This window comes from Barbus barbus (genome assembly GCF_936440315.1).
Source record: "Barbus barbus genome assembly, chromosome: 48".
NCBI lineage: Eukaryota > Metazoa > Chordata > Actinopteri > Cypriniformes > Cyprinidae > Barbus > Barbus barbus.
Genome location: NC_136726.1, coordinates 13,163,449 through 13,185,047, shown reverse-complemented (window position 1 = coordinate 13,185,047; position 21,599 = coordinate 13,163,449). Strand labels below are relative to the sequence as shown.

At 36.9% G+C, this 21,599-nt stretch overlaps 2 protein-coding genes across 3 annotated transcripts; one reads left to right on the top strand and one right to left on the bottom strand.

The window, feature by feature from the left end:
- Positions 1-65: 65 nt before the first annotated feature.
- On the bottom strand, positions 66-3,798 carry zpd (zona pellucida glycoprotein d). Its single transcript, XM_079412523.1, has 8 exons — positions 3,725-3,798; positions 3,061-3,109; positions 2,202-2,410; positions 1,960-2,117; positions 1,291-1,533; positions 464-647; positions 286-391; positions 66-195 (listed from the first exon to the last, which is right to left on the bottom strand). Exons 2-8 carry the CDS (start codon positions 3,107-3,109, stop codon positions 83-85), a joined length of 1,062 nt encoding a protein of 353 aa, XP_079268649.1. The 5' UTR covers positions 3,725-3,798; the 3' UTR covers positions 66-82.
- LOC306867057 (protein VAC14 homolog) lies at positions 3,774-11,064 on the top strand. 2 transcript variants are annotated; one of them, XM_079412522.1, is made up of 20 exons: positions 3,790-4,138; positions 4,251-4,401; positions 4,754-4,904; positions 5,055-5,222; positions 5,409-5,471; positions 5,562-5,669; positions 6,287-6,396; positions 6,510-6,631; positions 6,708-6,845; positions 6,995-7,138; positions 7,716-7,779; positions 7,998-8,142; positions 8,232-8,297; positions 8,378-8,525; positions 8,634-8,766; positions 8,910-9,084; positions 9,204-9,322; positions 9,934-10,013; positions 10,093-10,243; positions 10,326-11,064. In XM_079412522.1, exons 2-20 carry the CDS (start codon positions 4,298-4,300, stop codon positions 10,480-10,482), a joined length of 2,346 nt encoding a protein of 781 aa, XP_079268648.1. In that variant the 5' UTR covers positions 3,790-4,138; positions 4,251-4,297; the 3' UTR covers positions 10,483-11,064. The 2 variants fall into 2 exon arrangements, with proteins under 2 accessions (XP_079268647.1, XP_079268648.1); XM_079412521.1 differs by having other exon boundaries at positions 3,774-4,401.
- The last annotated feature ends 10,535 nt before the right edge of the window (positions 11,065-21,599 follow it).

Sequence of the window (21,599 nt, the reverse complement as noted above, 5' to 3'; positions counted from 1 at the left end):
ATGCTAATAATTAGCTTGTGTACTTGAGGTAGTTTTTATATCAAACACAAACCATTGTGTGCTGTGTGAAAATGTGATTTATTTAGCTATTTATCATGTGTCGTCGATTTCCCGCTTTGGCGATACTGATAAGGATGAAAAGGAAGATGCCCAGAGTCCAAATCACTGCAAGCGGAAGGACCAATGTGAGGAGATCTAAAATTAGACAAAATCCAAATGGGTCAAACATGATAACAAGCATGGTATCTATGTATTAAAATGTCATAGGAGACTACATAAACATACTTATTGTAGGTCTGACTGGTAACTCTCGTCTGATTGGTCCATAAGACAGCAGGCTTTGAGCCTGCCCATCCATACCCACCTCTCTTTTGGATACAGTTTTGCATTCCTAAAACAAATCAGGTCAGGTTAACTATGGAAAACAATTGTCCGAAACCAGCTGGTTAAAAAAAATGCTTACAGGAATACAAGACTTTCCATCCTCAGGTGTGCAGAGATGCACAGTGCAGTGCAGGTAGAAACTGTGGGGCTCATATACAAACCGAAACATATCAAACGAATAACGGACAGTTGACCCCTCACCATTTCTTCCTGCAGGGTGCGCCGTACCATTACCAAATGAAGTTGTTTTGTCATTTGTGCACCTGGAGGACAATCAGAAAAACATCAATGCAGTTCTGAAAGGTGAAATATTTAGTTATTGCAACCGAATCACATGAGCAAACATAATTATTTTACGAGCCCTTGGGGCGGTGCAACTGGTGCGGTCGCACCGGGCCCCTCGGCAAACGGACTGAGGAACGCGATTGGACCAAGGGGGCCCTGCTCCCTACCTCGCACCGGGCCCAGCGTCAGCTAAGGATGGCCCTGAGTGGAACTTAGTTTGGAAATGAGGTGTTCTCACACTTTTTGTTGTTCGACAAAATATTGCAGGCAAAAACCATTCATTTAAACAGGAATCCACGTGATCGGGAGTTTGACTTGTGTTCAAGTTGGTTACACAAATTTGCTGTTGAACAACAGACAGCTGCTTGGTTTGAATGTGTGCCGCACTGCTTTTCATCTGCAAAATTTCACCAAAATGTTGCTAATGTGACTTACAGTAACCATAAGTGGTACTTGAGGCATTGCTACACTATTGCTAATGAGCAATGGACCTTCTGCACCTTCAGTCACCAGTTCACCAAAAACAAAATACCTATGAATTGCCATGAATGTGTATTGGTAACTGATCTTAAAGAGACATTTGGATTGAAAATTTACAAGCATGAAATTCACAATACTAACCCCTTTACAAGGAGTGTGTAGCTAAAGCCTGACTTCTCATTAGCTTGAGGAGTCTGAGTCGCCCAACACTCATTTACTTTCAGATGGAAGAAATCTTCAGGCTCCGTCACTTGGATCTGGACATAGATTTGATCTCCAAGCTTCACAGTAGGTGCGCTGGTGAAAGCCTCAGTGTATGTGTGATCTTTAAACAGGCTCATCTCCACCTTGGCATCCACTTCATCCACCTTGAATATTCTTTCACTTCAAAAACAATTTAAATCGATTAAACACATGCTTTGAATATAATTTGAAAAAAAAAAGAAAAGAAAGAAAATGTGCTTAAAATTTACTCACCCTTAGGCAATCCATAATGTAGATATGTTTGTTTCTTTGTCATTTTAACAATTTAGAAATCTATCAATTAATGTCTCGTGAAGAAACAAAACAACCATTCAAATGATTGCACAATGTTAATTGATGGACTGGAGTTGTGTGGGTTTCTTGTGGATTGAGACGTTTATAATCAGCTGTTTGGACTCATTCTGATGCCACCCATTCACTGCAGAGTATGCATTAATGAACAAGTGATGTAATGATTCTCCAAATCTGTTCCAATGAAGAAACAAACCCATCTACATCTTGGATGGCTTGAGGGGGATGACTATTTCTTCAAAATCAATATGTTACCTGGAGAAAGAGATGATGGGAAACGCCAGGCTGAGTCTACGGATGTACGGATAGATGCACTTGTACTCAATCTGTACCACTGGATCTCTCACAATGTTTCCATAGATAGGTGGGTCAGACATCAGTGTTAAGGAGTACACAATGTGCGTTATGTTCTTCTGTTTAGAGTGGACACCATTTAGGGACATGTAATATGAACATGCTGATGCTTGCATAGTTTGGGTGTGGTTATAGTATTTTACCTCCAGAGGTTTGCCTCCACAGGCAGTGTACTGGTCCATTGGTGTGTACACTGTGAAATAGGCTGATCCAGAGATCTCCTCTCTATGGGCACGACAGCTGGCGTTAGTCAAATGAACAGCTTCTATTCCCACATTGTAGTACTTGAAGAACTCTTCATCCACTAGGATGGAAATGAAGTCTTTGCCACACGTCACATTCATTGTTGCGACTTGAAAATAAATATTAGATTAATACAAAATGTTAAATTTCAATAATATAACATGGAAAAAAAACAGCAAGTTTGTTAGTCTTAGTTAGCCAAGCAACCAGAGCCAGATTCACAAGACATTCTTATGAAGGGAAAAAAACCTTATTAAAATAAAACTATTTCAAAATTGGAAAGAATCTTAATCATTGTAAACTTGAAGTTAGGACAGCCTAACCCCTAAGGTAGCCTATAGTCTGTCATTTTATTCTTTTCTTTTATTTAAATTAAGATATTAGGAATAAAATGACAGAATACTTCAAAACTTAGACAAAAATATAAAATGTAGAACACATTTAGAAAGAATTCATCTCAAGACTTTTGTGAACATGGCTCCAGCTTGACAACCAGCTAAACGCCAGTCTAGGAGATCAGTCTTAACTAGCCAAGACCAGCAATTCAACTGGTTACACAGTTTTTCCCACAAGGTTAACTCTCCTTTACCCTGGTCACAGAGATCTCCAAAGTAGCCAACTGCACATTTACAAGTTCGCCTCTGCGACAAAACGCAGGTAGATGGATCAGAACACTGTGAAATATCACATTCACCTGAATGGGAAAAAATGGTTTAATAACAAGACTGAGATTAAATATTTCATCACATGTGACCTTACCAGAAATACTCCCAAGAGCACAGAGTAACGTTGCAAGATGCAGAAACATCTGTGAGAGAAAAAATTACAGTGAGTGAAAAATTACTGAGTTAGAAATCTGACACTGAAAAAATGCAAACCTTTGATTTCAGATTTGTATCGGCTAATCTTTTTTATTTAGATTTTTTTTGGTTTTTAGAAAATAACAGTTTTAAGGTAGTCTAATATCTAGCCTACATGTCAAATGGAGCCTATTCAAGTAAACAATGATTAAATACATCAGAGAGGAAACTAAGTTAACTTGATGAGTGACACCTGTAAATGCCTCTGGTCGTCTGATTGACAAATCAAATAACCAATCACTTCTTTGACATGACGTTTATGGGGCAGTACCGACGAAAGAAAAATAAATAAATAAATAAATAAACAAATAAATAGGCACACATTTTCAAAATACATTATCACACATATCATGCATGAATGCCTTATAATAATATGTTCATATAAACACTTTAGCTATTATTAAAACTATTTAAACCGGTTTTATTCTCAAATAATTCCATTTAACAGCATATTAATATTTTTCTTAATTTTTTTTATTATGCAATAACAAAACAACAATTACAAAGAGAGAACAACAAAAAAACAATGAGGGTTACAAACAATAATCCAAAATTTATTTTACCAGAACATGTGACTCGTATGACGTAATCAAAACAAATCCGTTGATCGGCGCTCGATTGATTTTCCAGACGCTGATGTTTGTAGGAAGTCATGTGAGCCGGGACATATGGCGGCATTAGCCAGTCGTTGATATTGAAAAACATTGCTACCTACCGCTAGGAAATATTCATCGGGTTTACGTTCTGTACAGAAGCAATCGCGGTTTTTCTGACCGTCGTCTCTGAATGATTTAAGTTCATAGAGGTGCTAGGGCTTTTATTCTGCTTTGGCAGTAGCTGCTCTCATCCTCCTCTGCTCCCCGCTTTCAGCTGAGTGTCGCAGACAGCAGGTCCTGGTATTTTATAAGTGATGCTTGTGATGAGAGTCCGGCGCGGAAACACATTTTAGGGCGTCGTCTTGTCTGTAAACAATACAAGTGCGTGACGAGCAAAATCTCTTGGATGAAACATCAACACATTTATTCAGTCACACACTAACTGAACTGTCATCTAATGAGACTTTCTCTTTATTCACTGGGTTTAATTCAGAGATCAGTTTTAACAGTTCATAGTAATTTCGGAAATACTTCGAAAAAATGAACACCGAAAAGGATTTTTCTCCATTGACACCAAACATTGTGAGAGCTCTCAACGACAAACTGTACGAGAAGAGGAAGGTGGCAGCTCTCGAGATTGAAAAGTGAGTTAACATCTGTTGTTTATATTCATAAATGAGAGGAAATGTTTTCAAATTAGAATATGTGGTATTCATTTGCCTACAACTGCTGTTAGATTTGTCCCATTTTACTCCACTGACACGCATACATTTTAGTTTAAAATGCATAGTTGGTTTCTGTCTGTAATAAGTAATTGATTGTTGTTACTTTGCTCAGATGGAGAGCTGGTCATCTGACATGCCACATGATCTCATTAGTCATGCTTATGATCAATAGCCCATAGTCCAAACAGCACTGAAGTCCAATAAATGTATTATTAGAATGCTATGTTTTATTTATCCACCATTTTTCCACTTCTTCCCAATCTTCTGTCAGGCTTGTACGGGAATTTGTCGCCCAGAACAACTCTGCACAGATCAGACATGTCATCCTGATACTGGCTACAGAGTTTGCGCTCTCCCAGCACCCTCATAGCCGAAAGGGAGGCCTCATTGGGTTGGCGGCGTGCTCCATTGCCCTGGGAAAAGTATGTGAACTAAATGTGCTAAATACTTCCTCAATACTCCATTGAATACTTTATTCAATGGTATATTGGCTGCAAGATGTTCAGTATGCTTGAAATTCTAAATCAAATATTGAGGCTTTGATTTTGTTTCTTATCTTTTGTACTATTCAGGATTCTGGATTGTACCTTAAAGAACTCATTGATCCAGTTCTTACCTGTTTCAATGATTCTGACAGCCGTCTGCGCTACTACGCCTGTGAGGCCCTTTACAATATAGTGAAGGTTGCCAGGGGAGCAGTGCTGCCCCACTTCAACGTGCTGTTTGATGGGCTTAGCAAGGTAAACTGATGCCTCATCATGTCTAGGGGGTAGACAGCATACTAAATAACACAGACCTTTTAACCATGTTACTGACATTTTGAACATAATTTTCATTGGAATTTTCATTACACAATCATTCCTAACTTTTACAGTTTCCTCTTCCTGTCCCTAAGACTCACCTTATATGTGCTCTGTTCTTTACAGCTCGCTGCAGATCCTGATCCAAACGTAAAGAGTGGATCTGAGCTCCTGGATCGGCTTCTTAAGGTGAGTTTGAAATTATAAATATGGATGCTGCAGTTAAAGTTTAGAGGTATCAAATGAAATAATGACTTCTTATATGTTTTTTATTTTAAGGACATTGTAACAGAGAGCAACAAATTTGACCTAGTGGCTTTTGTCCCGCTGTTGCGTGAGAGGATTTACTCAAACAACCAGTATGCCCGCCAATTCATTATCTCATGGGTGAGTTGAGCACTTATCAGTCTTTGTTTTATATTTGCTTTAAATATTTCTATTTAGCTTTAATTTATTTTTATTTCAGTTTTAATTTGAAAAATTTTAGTATTTCAAATTCAATTTATTTTTAGTGCTGTCGAACGATTAATCGCATCCAAAATAAAGGTTTTTGTGTACATAATGTGTTCACTGTGTATATTTATGTATATATAAATACATACACATGCATGTAAATATTTCAGAAAAATTTTATTTATATATGAAATAACATAAATTATTTGAATATAAATATATACATGTAAATACATGCTGTGTGTGTGTATATTTATACATGCATACTAAATATACAAAGTACACACGTATATATTATGTAAACAAAACTTTTATTTTGGATGTGATTAATCGTTTAACACTACTTATTTTATTTCAGTTTCCAAGACAGATTTTCTCATTTTTGTTTGTTTTTCATGTTAAGCTTTTTGCCTATTATTTATATTTTATTTTATTTCACCTTTATTTCAGTGTCCGAAAATGACAAATAGTTTTGTTTTTCATGCACAATTACAACACTAATAATAGATGCCATTATTATTTTGTGATTTCCTGTGATGGTTTGACTCAAGATCCACGTGTTGGAGTCAGTTCCTGATATCAACCTCCTGGATTATCTGCCAGAAATTCTAGACGGACTCTTTCAGATTCTTGGAGACAACAGTAAAGAGATCAGGCGGATGTATGTCTCATTATCTTTCCCTTTACCTGAGATAGTCTCTCCCTCTTCCTCGGTCCCTTCTTCGGTTTCGTTTTTATCATTTTTTAAGAGCTTTAACAGCTGCTGTTTAATAGGTGTGAGCTGGTTTTGGGGGAATTCCTGAAAGAAATTAAGAAGAATCCATCCAGTGTCAAATTTGCGGAAATGGCTAACATATTAGTCATCCACTGTCAAGTGTCTGATGAATCAAAGTCAAGTGAGTCAGATTTAAAACTTTGTATAATTCTTTTTATAGGTAAGTAGTGTAATTCTTTAATTTTGTCTTTCTGCAGCTAACGATCTCATCCAGTTGACGTCGATGACGTGGATGAGAGAATTCATTCAGCTTGCTGGAAGAGTGGTACTGCCATATTCCTCTGGCATACTGACAGCAGTGCTGCCTTGCCTTTCCTATGATGACCGCAAAAAGAGTATCCTAAACTGTGGTTGCTTCTCTAATATAAAATGCATTTGCTGAGAGTATGTTTTGTGTTCAGTGACATGTAGCTAAATGTTTTTGAGGTATTGGTATTGTTCTGTTAGTATTAGTTGTCACTGTTCCTCAATAAACCATCTCCAGGTACTAAAGAGGCTGCCAGTGCATGTAATCATAGCCTGATGAAGCTTGTGACTCCTGAAGATGATGAAGATGATGAAGAATCGCAGACCAAATCTTCCCCTCCGGGGGATGGGATTCCATCTAAGAAAGAGGGCGATCTGAATGGCAGGTTTTTTATTATAATTTTTCTTCTTTATTTTCTTCTAATTTTATTTATTTATTTAAATGCGTGGAAGTAAAATAAAGTGAAAACGTTTGAGAAAAGTGATTGCATTGGCCGGGACGCGGGAGGCCTGGGTTCGATTCCCGGCCAATGCATCCACACTTTTTTCCTTTTGCACATTTTTGAAATATCTTGCTTATTCACACTAACGTTCAAGTGTTTGTGGTCAGTATGATTTTTTTTCTAAATAAATGAATTCTTGTATTCAGCAAAATGTGTTAAATTGCTCAATAGAGGCCGTAAACATATTGTTACAAAACAAATCTATTTCCAATAGTATTAAAATTAAATACACTCATTTTAAATATATATATATATGCGATATTGGTGAGTATAATTGACTTTAAAAGTCTTTAAAATTATACATTTTACTGACCTTTGTATTGTTGAGGTAAATAAAATAGAGTCATTGATAGTGCCAGCAATTGTTTCCACATTGTTTTCTAAATGCAAGTGTCCTGAAAATTAATTTGAAAACCTTTGCCTGCTTTGATTTTATATCTCTGTTTTTGGTTATAGATTCCCTAAATGAGTCTCAGGAGTCAGTAGGCTTCAGCAACATCTCCTTCTTCACTCCAGCAAGGTACGTTTTGACAGTCACTCACACAACAACACTTTGCCTCTCTGTTTTCTGATGTTACACACTAAACACAGTAAAATAACTAATTAATAAACATTAATTGTAAGTAGAAGATTCAACCTTTGCTGTTACTAAATGTCTAATTATTAAGTGTCTAGTTCAACGATCAGAAGCTATTTAAGGATTTCTACAGGATCTCTGATTTACTCTGTTCTGTGTAGTGCTGACAGGTCTGCTGTAACTCTGGATCTGGATGGTATAGTGCAAGTACTGGACAGACATTTACACGATTCATCCACTGGAATGATGACTCGCATCGCTGTGTTGAAGTGGTTGTACCATTTGTACATCAAGACCCCTCGCAAGGTTTCTATAGATGGTATTTTAAATACGCAGTTTCAATGCTAAAAAGTACAGTGCTAAACATGTTTTATTCCACTGTATCTCCATGCCAGATGTTCAAGCACACAGATAGTTTGTTCCCCATGTTACTGAAGACACTATCAGATGAATCTGATGAAGTAAGTCATCATATTTTCCCAATCATCTCAGTGCTGATCTACCCGACGCAACAATTTTAAAGAACAAATCTCTCTCATAGGTGATTTTAAAAGACTTGGAGGTTTTAGCAGAAATTGCATCATCACCTGCTGGTCAGACGGATGCATCTGGGTTGTGCGACAACTCTGATAGCAAAACAGAGCTTCATATTCCAGGTGGGATCAGAGATGGGCAGCCAGTGATGGTTGGTGGGTAACAATTCCTGGTCCTCTTTATATCTGTTTATATACCAGAAAAGAAGATTATTAACAGAATGCTGTGAACATGAAATCAAACAAGTGCTTTTTATTTGACAGGATCGAAAGTGACAGATTTATCTCCATTGACTCCCAGCATGAATTCATACTTCTACAAGTTCATGATTAATTTGCTCAAGCGCTTCAGTTTAGAGAGGAAGCTTCTAGAAATGAGAGGGGCTTTCATTATCAGGTAAAACCATCATTGCTCCTTTAATGAAGACTGGTTCCTCAAAACAGGAAAATTGTAGTAGTCCAAGTAGAAACATCTGTTAATCTGAGTATACAAACAGATCCAACAGATTCTGTCAGTAAGTTTCGTCTACTTCTCAACAGGCAACTGTGTCTCCTCCTGCATGCGGAGAACATATTTCACTCTATGGCGGACATCTTACTCAAGGAAGAAGATCTGAAGTTTGCCTCCACCATGGTGCAGACACTTAACACTATTCTGCTAACCTCAGCTGAGCTCTTCCAGCTGCGGAACCAGCTCAAGGACTTGCGCACACAGGTAACATCTGCTTTGAGGACTGGTACCTTTAAAACAGACTCCAGGACGATTGTTTCTACTTGAGGTTTTGCATCTGTGCTCTTTATCACTATTTTATGTGTCTACTTTTTACCCATCAGGAAAGCTGTGCTCTTTTCTGCTGCCTCTATCGTTCTTGGTGTCACAATCCAGTGGCCACTGTGTCGCTTTGCTTCCTGACACAGAACTATCGGCATGCCTACGACCTCATCCAGAAATTGTATCCTTGCTGTAAAGTTTATAATGTATCATTCGGTTTCAGACTGACTCAATATTCTGTATGCTAGTTGCTAGTTCATACACACACACACACACACACACACACACAAGTTTGGGGTCTGTAACATTTAATTTGATAAAAAAACTATATATAATAAATATATATATATATATATATATATATATATATATATATATATATATATATATATATATATATATATATATATATATATATATATATATATATATATATATACATACACGAACACTGTACAAAAAATAAACAATGAAATGATTCATGCCTACATTCATGGAATGTGCAGAAATATCTGGAAATTTATTTTAAATCGTTACATAGAAGCAGAGAAAATAATTGAAATTTTGTACTGAAATGTATTTATTAATGTTACATTTTTTCAATGTTTATGACTTAATGAGTTTAAAATTGTTCTGTGTAATCTAATGTGTAAAATAGTTACAAAAAATGTTTTACTAATCACAAACTACTGTAGAAGTAATTGAATTTAATTGATCAAAATGTGCCCGAACTCTAGAAATATATATTTAAAAAAAAAAAATGACAAAAACACCTTGATTTGAGCTGATCAGTGGAGATCTGGAGGTAACTGTGGACTTCCTCATGGAGGTGGATAAACTTGTGCAGCTAATCGAGAGCCCCATCTTTACCTGTGAGTCCCATTCATCCACCACATAAAACTGTTGAGTATCATTTTCAGCTCTCCACACTAACACTCATTCTCTTTGCAGACCTTCGTCTGCAGCTACTGGATGTAGAGCATAACCCGTATCTCATTAAGGCTCTGTACGGCCTACTGATGTTGCTTCCTCAGAGTCAGGCGTTCCAGCTGCTCTCACATCGGCTCAGCTGTGTGCCGAACCCTGAACTCATGAGGACTGTGTAAGTTCTCATGGTCTCTAAACAGTCTGATATCATCTAGACTGGATAGTCGGCCTATTCTCAACTGCTTGATTTTTTTCAGGGAAGACCCAAAGGCACCCGTCAAAGACAAACGATTAGCCCAGCCACACATCGACTACTGTGAACTGCTCCAGCACTTCGACAGAGTCCAGCGCAAACACCTGGAGGTGAGGCATCAGAGGACAGGACGCTCTGCGTACCCAGACAGGAAGTTGTAAAGGTCAAAAACAGGATGAGATTACGCAGCATTTGTCCGAAAAGACTGGAACCTCAGCACCTGTAGTGGGCATCTACTTGTCACCTTATTCAGTTTTTAATGTATTCGAGCTACTATAGTCATGAGGGACTTCAATGTGCTTTATTTTTTATGCTACGTGAAGTGCTTTATATTCAGGTGCTGGAATTGATGTAGTATGTACACACTTGGACATAATTGGACTTGGTCATCTGTTACAGATTAAGGGTTATATTAAACCAACTGACTGATTTAATATAACCCTCCCCAAACCATTTGTACAGAACACCTTGCACTCCACGTAGCCCTGGATGTTTATTAGGAATTTTTATCTAAAACATGATGTCTTCTCATGAAAAGTACTGTAAATGAGTCTTTAATGGACATTTGTCTTTTTTTGTATAGCGATTTTATCTCTCACACGAACCACCAACAATATTCACTGTTTCCTCGGCATTCCCTTAGGAGTCTGCTTGTCATTTCATTCTTGGCCTTATGTACATGCAAGCCATTTCTCTGTAATGTGAAGACAACGTTACAATAAAGTGGACCATCGTCATTATGTAGTTTTTGTTGGTTTTGTTGAATCATATGCTGCTTATCAGCATGAGAACCCCCGAATCTCACTTTATACAATCCAGCAGGTGGCGCTATTGTATTACTTTCAACTAACAAAACGTCTTGGCTGTGGCTGAGAAAAAACGCTTAATTTATCACCGTAAATCGCTAGACTATTCTTTTAATTGCCCGAATTTTGCTATAAATGACCCAAATTTTTAATCTGAAATTATAAACCGCGTTTTTGAAGAATATTCAGTTACATTTTTAAAATTCCTAAAATTCCTTCTCTTCGCTCCTCGTTAGTATAGTGGTAAGTATCCCCGCCTGTCACGCGGGAGACCGGGGTTCGATTCCCCGACGGGGAGACAATGTTTTTGTTTTTCTGAATGTCTCTGCGTCCAAGCTTTTTGTAATTCAAATTGAAAATCTTACACAATAGTTATTTAACTCAAGCTCTTTTAGTGGAGAGGGTGGAAAATAAGCACAGTTTATGATTTATGCTCTGATTAATTAAATAGAAACACGACGCAGGGAAACAAGCTCGGAACAGCGCCAAGAAATTCGCGTGTGGCCAAAAATATAAAGCATCCGTAGTGATTAGCACTACCATAGAGAATTAATGAGTAAGATAAACGTTTAAAATAATCCCAGAGGGAGGTTCGAATCCCATAGGGGGACCCTAACATTTGAAAAATTGGAACATTCAGCGCTGTAATACACTTAGTTTCATTTAGGGTATATTTTAATTTTACACATAAATATTCCCCATACAAGAGTTACCTAGTTGTTAGATTCTGTTAAAATAGAACAGTTACTGCAGATTTCCTTCACATAGTATAAAAAGGAGACCTGTTGACATCTTTTTTTAGCTTTTAAAACTAATACATGCCTGCGCTAGTGACACGAGAATGCCGAAACTGCCCTGTTTGTCTGAAGTAGACATGAAGATCAGCCCATCTGCTTTTGAAACTTCTCTCTTTCTCTTGCCCTTTGATCACAGATTCTTTTGAACATTCTCCATTCCACATGAAACATCAGACATTCTTCCACACACTGAACAAAAGTTTGGCCTAAAATAAAGTACCATGTCTGTTTCCACGGCATGTATGATTATATGCTCTATGATCAAACGAATTTCAGTACTGGTGTCACTTGTGGAGCCTGACATGAACCTTCAATATGGGAGGAATGAGCAATGTGATCACACTGAGAGTTTCTGAATTATCCATAACTTAAGATCAAGGATATTCTCATTCTTTTTGCTACTTTTGTAGGATTTCTTGCATTTGCCTTTGACATTTAACTAGGTAACTGTCAGGATGTGCTGCCAAAATATATGCAAACGCACCAGAATTATCACAAAACTTTCAAATTTGGTCCTCTCATTCCCTGCACACTTCCACAATTTGTCAACACTGCACTCAAAGGTTTAACTACCTGTACGCCCAAGCCCCAGTAATTTCTGTACCAACAATTAACACTTGCAGGGCAAGTAGGCCATGACATTTCCTCTGGCTTGCAAGGTCATTAAATTGTCTTTCTGCATGCACGGCATAAAAAAGGCCAGCCTTTGTAGAACTTTTACTATATTCTGTTTAAAAGAATAGTCCACCCCAAAATAAAAATTTACTCACACTCAGGTCATTCAAGATGTAGATGCGTTTGTTTCTTCATCAGAATGCTTCACTTGCTCACCAATGTATCCTCTGCAGTGAATGGGTGCCGTCAGAATGAGAGTACAAACAGCTGAAATATGTAAATTTTAAGCAACTATTCGTTTTTGGGTGGACTATTTTTTAGGAGTACTGATTGATACGGTTGGGGGGGGGGCATTATGACTTTAATATATAAGATAAGAAACCATGTATTGTGTTCACCGATCAACGTCAAGATTAGTGGCTCAGATGTTCACAGCAATATTTGCAGTGTCTACACAGCCAGAATAGTAAACAGAAAAACAATGAAAAGTTTAGTAGTGCACCAGAGAGAATATCTCTATAGAGCCGGACAGTGTAAATGGTTTGATAAAACATTTATTAGTTTACTGAAGTCATGCACTCCTTGTGGAGATTGTTACGCATACGATGTTATGTTTTCTATTTGCTCTGTGAGGTTTAATTGGCTCGCTTGGGGTTTGCTCCCACCATGATTCTCTCTTGGGACATTGTATGGGTAATATGCACTCCCTTACAAACTTCAAAAAGGAAAGGGAAAACTTGGAGCGAACACTTGATCAGGCTTAGCTTCCGAAAGACTGATTTTCAACCAAACTTTGGTTCATTTTGGAAGCAGTTGTGCTTTGATGAAACTGTGAACATAAGACAAACGGGTGAATGAGAAAACACTGCTATTCACCAGTGGGCTATCAGTGATACTGGATTAATAATAGATTGCAGGAGATGATCTTTGATATGCAGTATGCAACTGTGCTTTGTCTGTGCCTTTGCTTGGTTCAGATTGCTCCAAGGCTTGCTGTTCTAGCTGTGCAGAAAACTTCAGATATTCATCATTTCCCACTCCTCAGGCTTTCAGACGCATCTTGTTGAGTTTCAGCAACACTCTCAGACTGCATTTAATCAGATCTTCTGGTAAAAGATTGCGGTATTGAAGCTAAATGAAAAAAAAGCCTGCTGTGTTCAAGGTGTCAAGGTTTATCTGCTTACCCTACTGGTAAGACGATGTATCTACGCTATTCTGGAAAAAAAAAGAATCTTTCTTCATTGACAGCCATTAAAAAGTAGTTCTGTAACCTGACTAAATATATTTTTAAAAAGATGTTTTATTAAAAATGGTATAACTAAGTAGCTCTAAAAAGTATTAAAGGGATAATTCACACAAAAATAAAAATTCTGTTATTTTCCATACTATGGAAAATGGAACAACTGTTACCAACATTCTTCAAAATATCATCTTTTGTGCTCAAGAGAAGAAAGAAACGCATACAAACATTTAGTTCATGGCAGTTTTTATGATGAATACTTTGTGGCGGAACTTACTGAACAAACACAAAAACACACTTTATTTACATTACACAGCTGCTGAATTTTCACAAAGTTAACTCTCAACTAACCATTTGTTTCAGTTGTTTATATCCACTTCATCCGATGTTGCTTGTTTTCTGTATTCTTACGTATTTATATGGTTTGTTTTACTGAAAAACCATTTCAGATGACTCATTTAGCGGTTTGTACAAATATGAATCATTTCAAACCGTTTTGCACTGAAAATATAGTAATGACTCAAAAGAATGAATAATTCACAAATGATTGGCATGGTTGGTTCAGTTGACAGGAAGGTGCATACACATAGATGGCGCAGTCCAATAGGTTCTAACTCAATCTGACATAATGACATCATCATTCACATGGCTCAGCTGATTGGTTTCTTTTTGTATCAGCAGCCAATGAGCTTGCAGCTCAACATTCAAATACATGGCTAGTTCTTGCTGTAGCAGTTGCTGCACGGTTCAGAAACCCTCCACCTTCCCCAGGTCCACCTGTATAGATCTTCTACAGCAGGGCTAGAAGTACGCGCAGATCGCACATATGCCTTGAATTGTTGTCCACAAGGTGGCAACACTGGCCTGGGCCATCCAAAAAAGAAAAGAAAGAGACGCAACAACAACAATCTACGGAGACTGCAACATCAATAGACGGCAGCGTTGACAAGCGTTTATGAGGGAGATATGAGATATCCACAACTCTAGTTTAACCGAGTATAAAGACAGTGTTATCGGTCATAACTTCTGGCGAGAAATAGCGCAAACACTGGATGAAAATTATTATCAAATGAAGTATAGTTTGAAAGGCTGCACCTTGTACACATACGCTGAGATGCTTCAGACTCCCAGTAGCGCTTCAACTGACAAAAATACACACAATTATGTCAAAATTTGCGGTTTTGACGAGTTACCTCGTAAACGTAGTCTTAACTGAGTTACAAAGTCTTGAATGACCGTAAAGAGTTTAGAGAAAATCGGATGTGTGTCAGATCCGCGTCATGTATAAATCATGATGTAAATCAAAGAAAAGAAAAAGAGAAATCATTCGACTGCTCTATTCGCTGATGAACTTTTGTAGCTTGAATAATAATTAACCGATATAGTTTATTTATAGTTTATGTGAAGATTGTTTTAAAATCACTTAAATTAAAAGTTGTTTTATATTTCAGAGCCTATTAAATGTTAAAAATAATGGCTTTCAATTATACTGTACTGTTGAATGGCTATAATTAATAGTAAACATTTATAGGGAAAATGCATTTAATAGAGACACCAGTAGCAGTATTGGTATCTAAACGTCATTAATAATAGGCTACTTATGCCATCTTTATGTTGTTTCTACATTCATTTGAAGTTATTATCATAATTATGACAATATAAATATATAAATATGTGATTAATCATGATTAATTATAGAAAAAAATCTGATTAATTAATTATTTTTTTAATTGATTCACAGACAGCACTCTGTTAACCTTTTATAGATCTTGGTGTTGGTAATATTAGTTCATTTTACTGCTGAATATGCAGTTCAATTTAATTTCTAATTTATAGGCCCCCTCAGAAAGAGATTGGGACGGCCCCCACCCCCTTGGTCCCCTTCAAATTTTCAGTTCGATAATCTTGCCCTCAAATGAAGCTAGTTGACTAGCCCTGTTCTACAGGGTGATTTAATGTATGTTATATATGGGGGTTATTTTACATGTTATATGTGCAGCAGCAATATTTCTTACATGCTCACAGCAACATGTTTGTGGATGTATTTGCAGTAGCAAGTCTTGGTACTTGCTCTGCCGCAGGAGCAGCAGCGAAGCAGATCTGTTCCACCAAGACTAAACACATTACCATTGTCATGTACAACCATGCTAAACTCTCAGAGAGTTGTCATGACAGAACTACTGAAATACTCACTTGGAAAATGTTTCATAAATCAGTCGGAGCTCTCATGATTAACTGCAGAAGCCACTGCAAACTCACTCCTAAAAGAACTTAATTTAATCCAGTGTAATTTATGCTAGCAATAATAATTTGAATGTCACACTCTGAGACAATCTGAGGGGCGTCAACCCCCCAGCACCCTACTAAATCCAGCCCTGAATAGAATTATACCAGCCTCTCTTGGCGAACTTTCCTTTCAAACTTTATGTTCCCCACACACAGGCTCATAAGTTCTTGTTAAACCTCACCTTTGGAGGTGAGGTTGTTCAGCTATAAAATGAGTGCAGGAAGTCATGACCCATTTCCTCCAAATCCCATAAAGAGGCTGACGATAGGAAACATGCTCAAAGGAAGGCCGTTGTTCTCTGTCCATGCCTGAGATGATTAATAGGCGGCAATCTCTTGCTTTGTCTGAATGAGAATCGGTGCATATTGCTTTCCAGGATCCTCTCACTGTGAGTAAGTCCTTATATATGAGTGTGCCTGTGAAGGTCCTGGGGGCTTTTACTTTATACAGAGATGACAAATGACCCTGTAGCCAGTTCTCACTTTCCTTGCTGCCCTCAGGCAAACGGTTTGTTGTTTTCTGCTTAGAGTTATGCAATATTTGTTTATTTCCAGATGAATAATACCATCTAAAAAATATTGCGCCGTGCATCATTCTAATTAATACTGTTTGTTTCATGTCTTTTAAAATTTTCATGCATAGTTTGAGAGCACACAATAAATAAATCTGAACTTTCACAAAGCTTATGAAGTCATATATATGCTAGTGTACTCCTAAACATTACATTTTCGGAGATATACACATTAAGAAACGTGGTCTTTCTTTTCTGGGAAACTGGATCAAAAATATTGATGACGCATCCTGCACTACACTATTTTTTGTCCAATAAAATGCTCTAAAATTATAATGTTCCTCCCCCGTAAAGGGTATTATTTGCTATTTAAAAAGAAAGAAAGAAAGAAAGAAAGAGAGAAAGAAGGAAGGAAAGAAAGAAAAGAAAATATAACTCACAGATCACTGAGTGCTGCTTTATCTCTGCTTCCTTTCACAGCTGAGAAATCTGGGAAATTGAAATAACCACCTTTGGGTCACCTCAATACAAGTGGTATGAAGTTTCTGCTTTATAAATAATAGTTCAAATGAATGGCGACTTTTGTTGAAGAGTTCCCCCAAAAAACGAAAATACTGTTATCATTTTCTCACCCTCATGTTGTTCCAAACCTGTTTGCCTTTCTTAAGGCAGTGTAAGACTCTTCCTAACATATCCTTCTGTATTTCACAGACAAAATAAAGGTAAATAAATAATGACAAAATGTTTATTTGTGCCATCTTTATTAAAGTTTTGACTTCCTCCCAACACGGTCCCTGCATAAAGCAGTCAAGGATCCTCTTGCAGCAGTCTCTTAAATCATGTGTTGAGTAAATGACAGAAAATGATTACATTTCTTGCCAGGCGTGGCACTGCATTTTCACCCTGAAATACTAATCATACTGACTCAACGATGGAGGGTTTTGTCTAGACTAGCAGTTTCATAAATCATATAGTTCCTTCAATGATCAATAAACAATTATTTATAGAGATGTGGGGAAATACATTCATGGCAAACTGAGGATGGTTCTGTTGCTTCCAATCCAATAGAAATATCTCATTACAGAGATGGTTTGCAGACAGATTTTCTCCACACTATTTGCAGTATTCACCTCTTTGCAGCAGACACTCCGTTATTTCAGACAAACACACCATCATTTGTTTGGACTGCATTCTCAAGATTGGTTCCTGCCTCTCAGTGGAGACAAATGATTGTGTTCTTTCTTCTGACAAGCAGTCAATACTTCATTTTGTTACATCTCCAGGAGCTCCTCTTAGACCTACAAGCTTTTTGAAGTAGGGTGGGGGGAGCAGTATTTTTGCAGTAGACCTAATAGATTATGTGTGTATTTTCACCATTTAGTGAACTGAGGGTTGTTTAAGACTAAAATCACAAGATAAACATGGGCAAATAAAGATTAAAAGTAAAATCCCCAAGTAGCTGAAGTAAAAATTTTGATTAGCCTATTGTAATGGACACATAATCTGAAAAAAGTAGGCCTAAACAAACTTTCTTTTTTCATGAATAAAAAAACTGTCCCTCAAAGACTAAATGTTCAATATCAATTAGAGTTATCGATAATTCAAGCGTGTGGTGACAAATAAAACAACCCGAAAATACGACAGTAAAATGTCGTCACACTGCTTTTTAAACATCTTACAGCCACTTATAACCAAAATGGTATCAACATTTACAATAAACAATACCAAAATACATTATAGTAACTTACCTTTTTCCTCAGTCAAATCTTCCACATGCTCAAGCTCTAATGATATTATGATGTACTGTATATCGTGAGCTGATCGTGAGTCGTTAACTCAAGACTCGTTTGGAATGAATCACTGATCAGTCCAATGCATGAATGAATCATTCTGTGAATTTGTGAACCAGTTCAACAGATTCAAAAGAATCATTCTTTACAAATCAGACAGCACCATCGCAACATGTCTGTTTGTTCAACGAAGAAAGGGATGTTTTGTTCTGGAATGTATAGTGTAAAATGTAAGATATAGTGCTTTGAAGTACAGGGAAGTAAATGTTCTCAAAATGAAAATGGGGGGGGGGGGGCAAGTAAATGATAATTAGGCTATAGGCTGCCTATAATTATAGGCTGTAATAAGTGTAAACAAAGCGTAGCCTTCCATGCATTCCACATGATTGAGGATATCCGCAGTTGGATCATATAACCACAATAGTGGATCTGGACTTCGTGCCAGCAGACTGCGATTACAAAACTCTGAGTCCCATGCTGAGGCAAGTCAATGGATTTCCAGGAGTTTCATTTCCACAATTCACCCCTGCAACCACATTCAATCTCCACATTGTGGTGTTCTCCACAGAGAGATGTAAATAGGAACACTGACATGATTCCCCAGTGGTGATGCACTAGGTAATGAAATGGAGCGAACGCCCTTGAAAACAGATTATGGGGAAATAAAAAACCTTTTGTTCCAGGTGCATTCATGTGCTTCACTTCATCATTGAAAGGACGGGATATTTGTCAGGAAAGAAGCTGAATTTATTTCTAGGCTTGATTGGTTTAGGAACCTAATCATGACATCAACTCAAACTGAAGAAGAAGGTCAAGATAAGTTTTTATCAGAGAAATGTGTTTACTAAAAACAATTGAGCAAAGAGGAAATGAAAAACACGACAATCAAATATGGTCAAATAAAGGCTTGACATCAATTTTTCTGCTTTATATCGCTATTTTGGCCAAGGAACACTGAGACAAAAGTTTACTTCATTCTCCTTTTGAATTCGTGGCACATCTGAGGTGTTTTTTCGAGGTATGATACTTGCACCTGCAGTGAGGAGAAAGACAGCATTTGTTCTCTGTAAACAGACACATCTCGCCACCTTTCCAGGTTAAGAGGATGACTGTAGTTGCTGAAAAGTCTCAAAAAAAAGTTCCTAAGACAAAACTCTGGCTCTGGATCAACCAGGTGCAAGAGAACTGCTTGCTTTCTCCAGTCTCAGCTTTTCTGGCACATGATCTTCAGTGACTTACTCAGCAATGTTCTCTCACAGGTTTAGTCTTGTTGATGTGAAAAGGAATCACAAAAGAACACAGTTAAAAGAAAATGTCGATGTGGACTTAAATAGCTGGAATACAAACATACTTATTCATGATAATCATTCATCTTGTTCTGCATTATTATGCATTGCTGCAATTTATAATAAAAACCAGGAATTTCTTTTGAATAAGTAATGACCGTTAAATAGTATGAATGTGTGTAGTATGAATGTTATCTGTACATTCATTATGTTGTCATTGTCATGTGCTCTACAGTGTCAATTGCGTTGCTTCACTGCCACTCACAAATTCTCTCCTATGGCCTCATGGCATATAGTAAAGTGACCATTGGATGCACCCTTCAGAATCTTGCCGGAAATAGGTTTTATGAATAGTTTCAGTATTAATATAGTATTTTTTAAGTATGAATACTGTGGAATTAGTGTTTCCTTTTAATGACGAATATAGTACGCCCAAATTACATTCACACTTCAGACACTCTCTAAGTAAGTATTTATTCTCTAAGTAAGTATTTATATATATATATATATATATATATATATATAAAAGAAGTACCTACTCTCAGAGAGTTTGTGAGTTTGACCTTACTGCTTCAATTAGTGACTTTCAAGTTCACAAATCACTGAATTGTCTAGTCCAACTAAAAATGATTAAAGAAACAAAATTAATATGATCCTTTGGGCTTGAGTGTCTTGACTCCTAACAATTTCTATTTATTAGTTATTTAATAAACAGATTTTTGAGCAGCAGGATGCAATTATATATATATATATATATATATATATACACACACACACACACACACACACGTGCACACATTGCAAAACAATAATAAATAATTTACAGTTATTAGTTTTTGTGGATTCATACATTTATGACTTGATATTGACTGGACACCCTAAAAACCAATAATATCACCAAGTCCTCATATAAATTATGATTTTTAAAGCCTGTTTGATAAATCTATTTCTCAAAACATCTATTCAAATAAAAATTCTATAGACTCAGCAAATGCCTTGAAGCCGTCTGCTTGAGAAATCATATCCAAGGTCAGCTGAGTGCATATTTGCAGACAGAACTCATTCAAATAAAAGCACTGTCTGTGATCACAGCACAAATCGGAAAGATTTGGTCTCTGAACTTTTGCTCCTTAGTCAAAAAGCCCTGATCTGTGAAAAGGCTTCGTCCATGAGAGATTGGATTTTAGATAAACTTCTTCCAGACCTCAAAAAGAGTATTTTTGTGTTTCCGTATCCCACATCCATTCACTCCTACGCATTAGTGGCACTGACAAGCTTAGCACCGAAAAACCCTTTTCAGTTTGCTGCTGTTATGCAGATCGGTTTCAGCCCTGTTTACTTAAGCTACAAATTCCAAACTAAACAGAAGTTGTTTATCTTCATTAAAGAGGTGAATTAAAGGAAATTGACTTGTCAAAAATGATTTAGTGCACAGAGTCTTCAGTTCATTGCTTTTTAGCACAGCAACAAGGGTGGAACAGAGAAGCTGCGTGATAACAGCATAAATTACAACCCTAAAGTCATTCCCTACAGATTATTGATTTTTAATGTCTCAGCTATGAGCCTAGATGTTTAATTAACACTAGATATTTGATATAAGCCACAATATAATTTTTTTTGAGAATAGCTAAGAATTATTTCAGTTTATTTAAAGCATATCCTGTCAACCAGGTGGTTATGGTAGAGTTTGACCGTTTTAGGCACATACACTGTATTGACACATACCACACAAAAAGATGAGTCAGAGTTCTGCAAGTACAATTTGAATCTTGTATCTATATATATGAAGATTTTATGTGGTAAATTAGCTGAATGTTCTTGAAGCAATCTCTTATTAAAGAGAGGGGAAAAAACTCAATCTACACAGTGTTTACAATCTTGTAAAAATGTGTATGAAGCATAGAAATATATTCACCTTGAAATCCAAGTCCATGTTTACTCTCTTT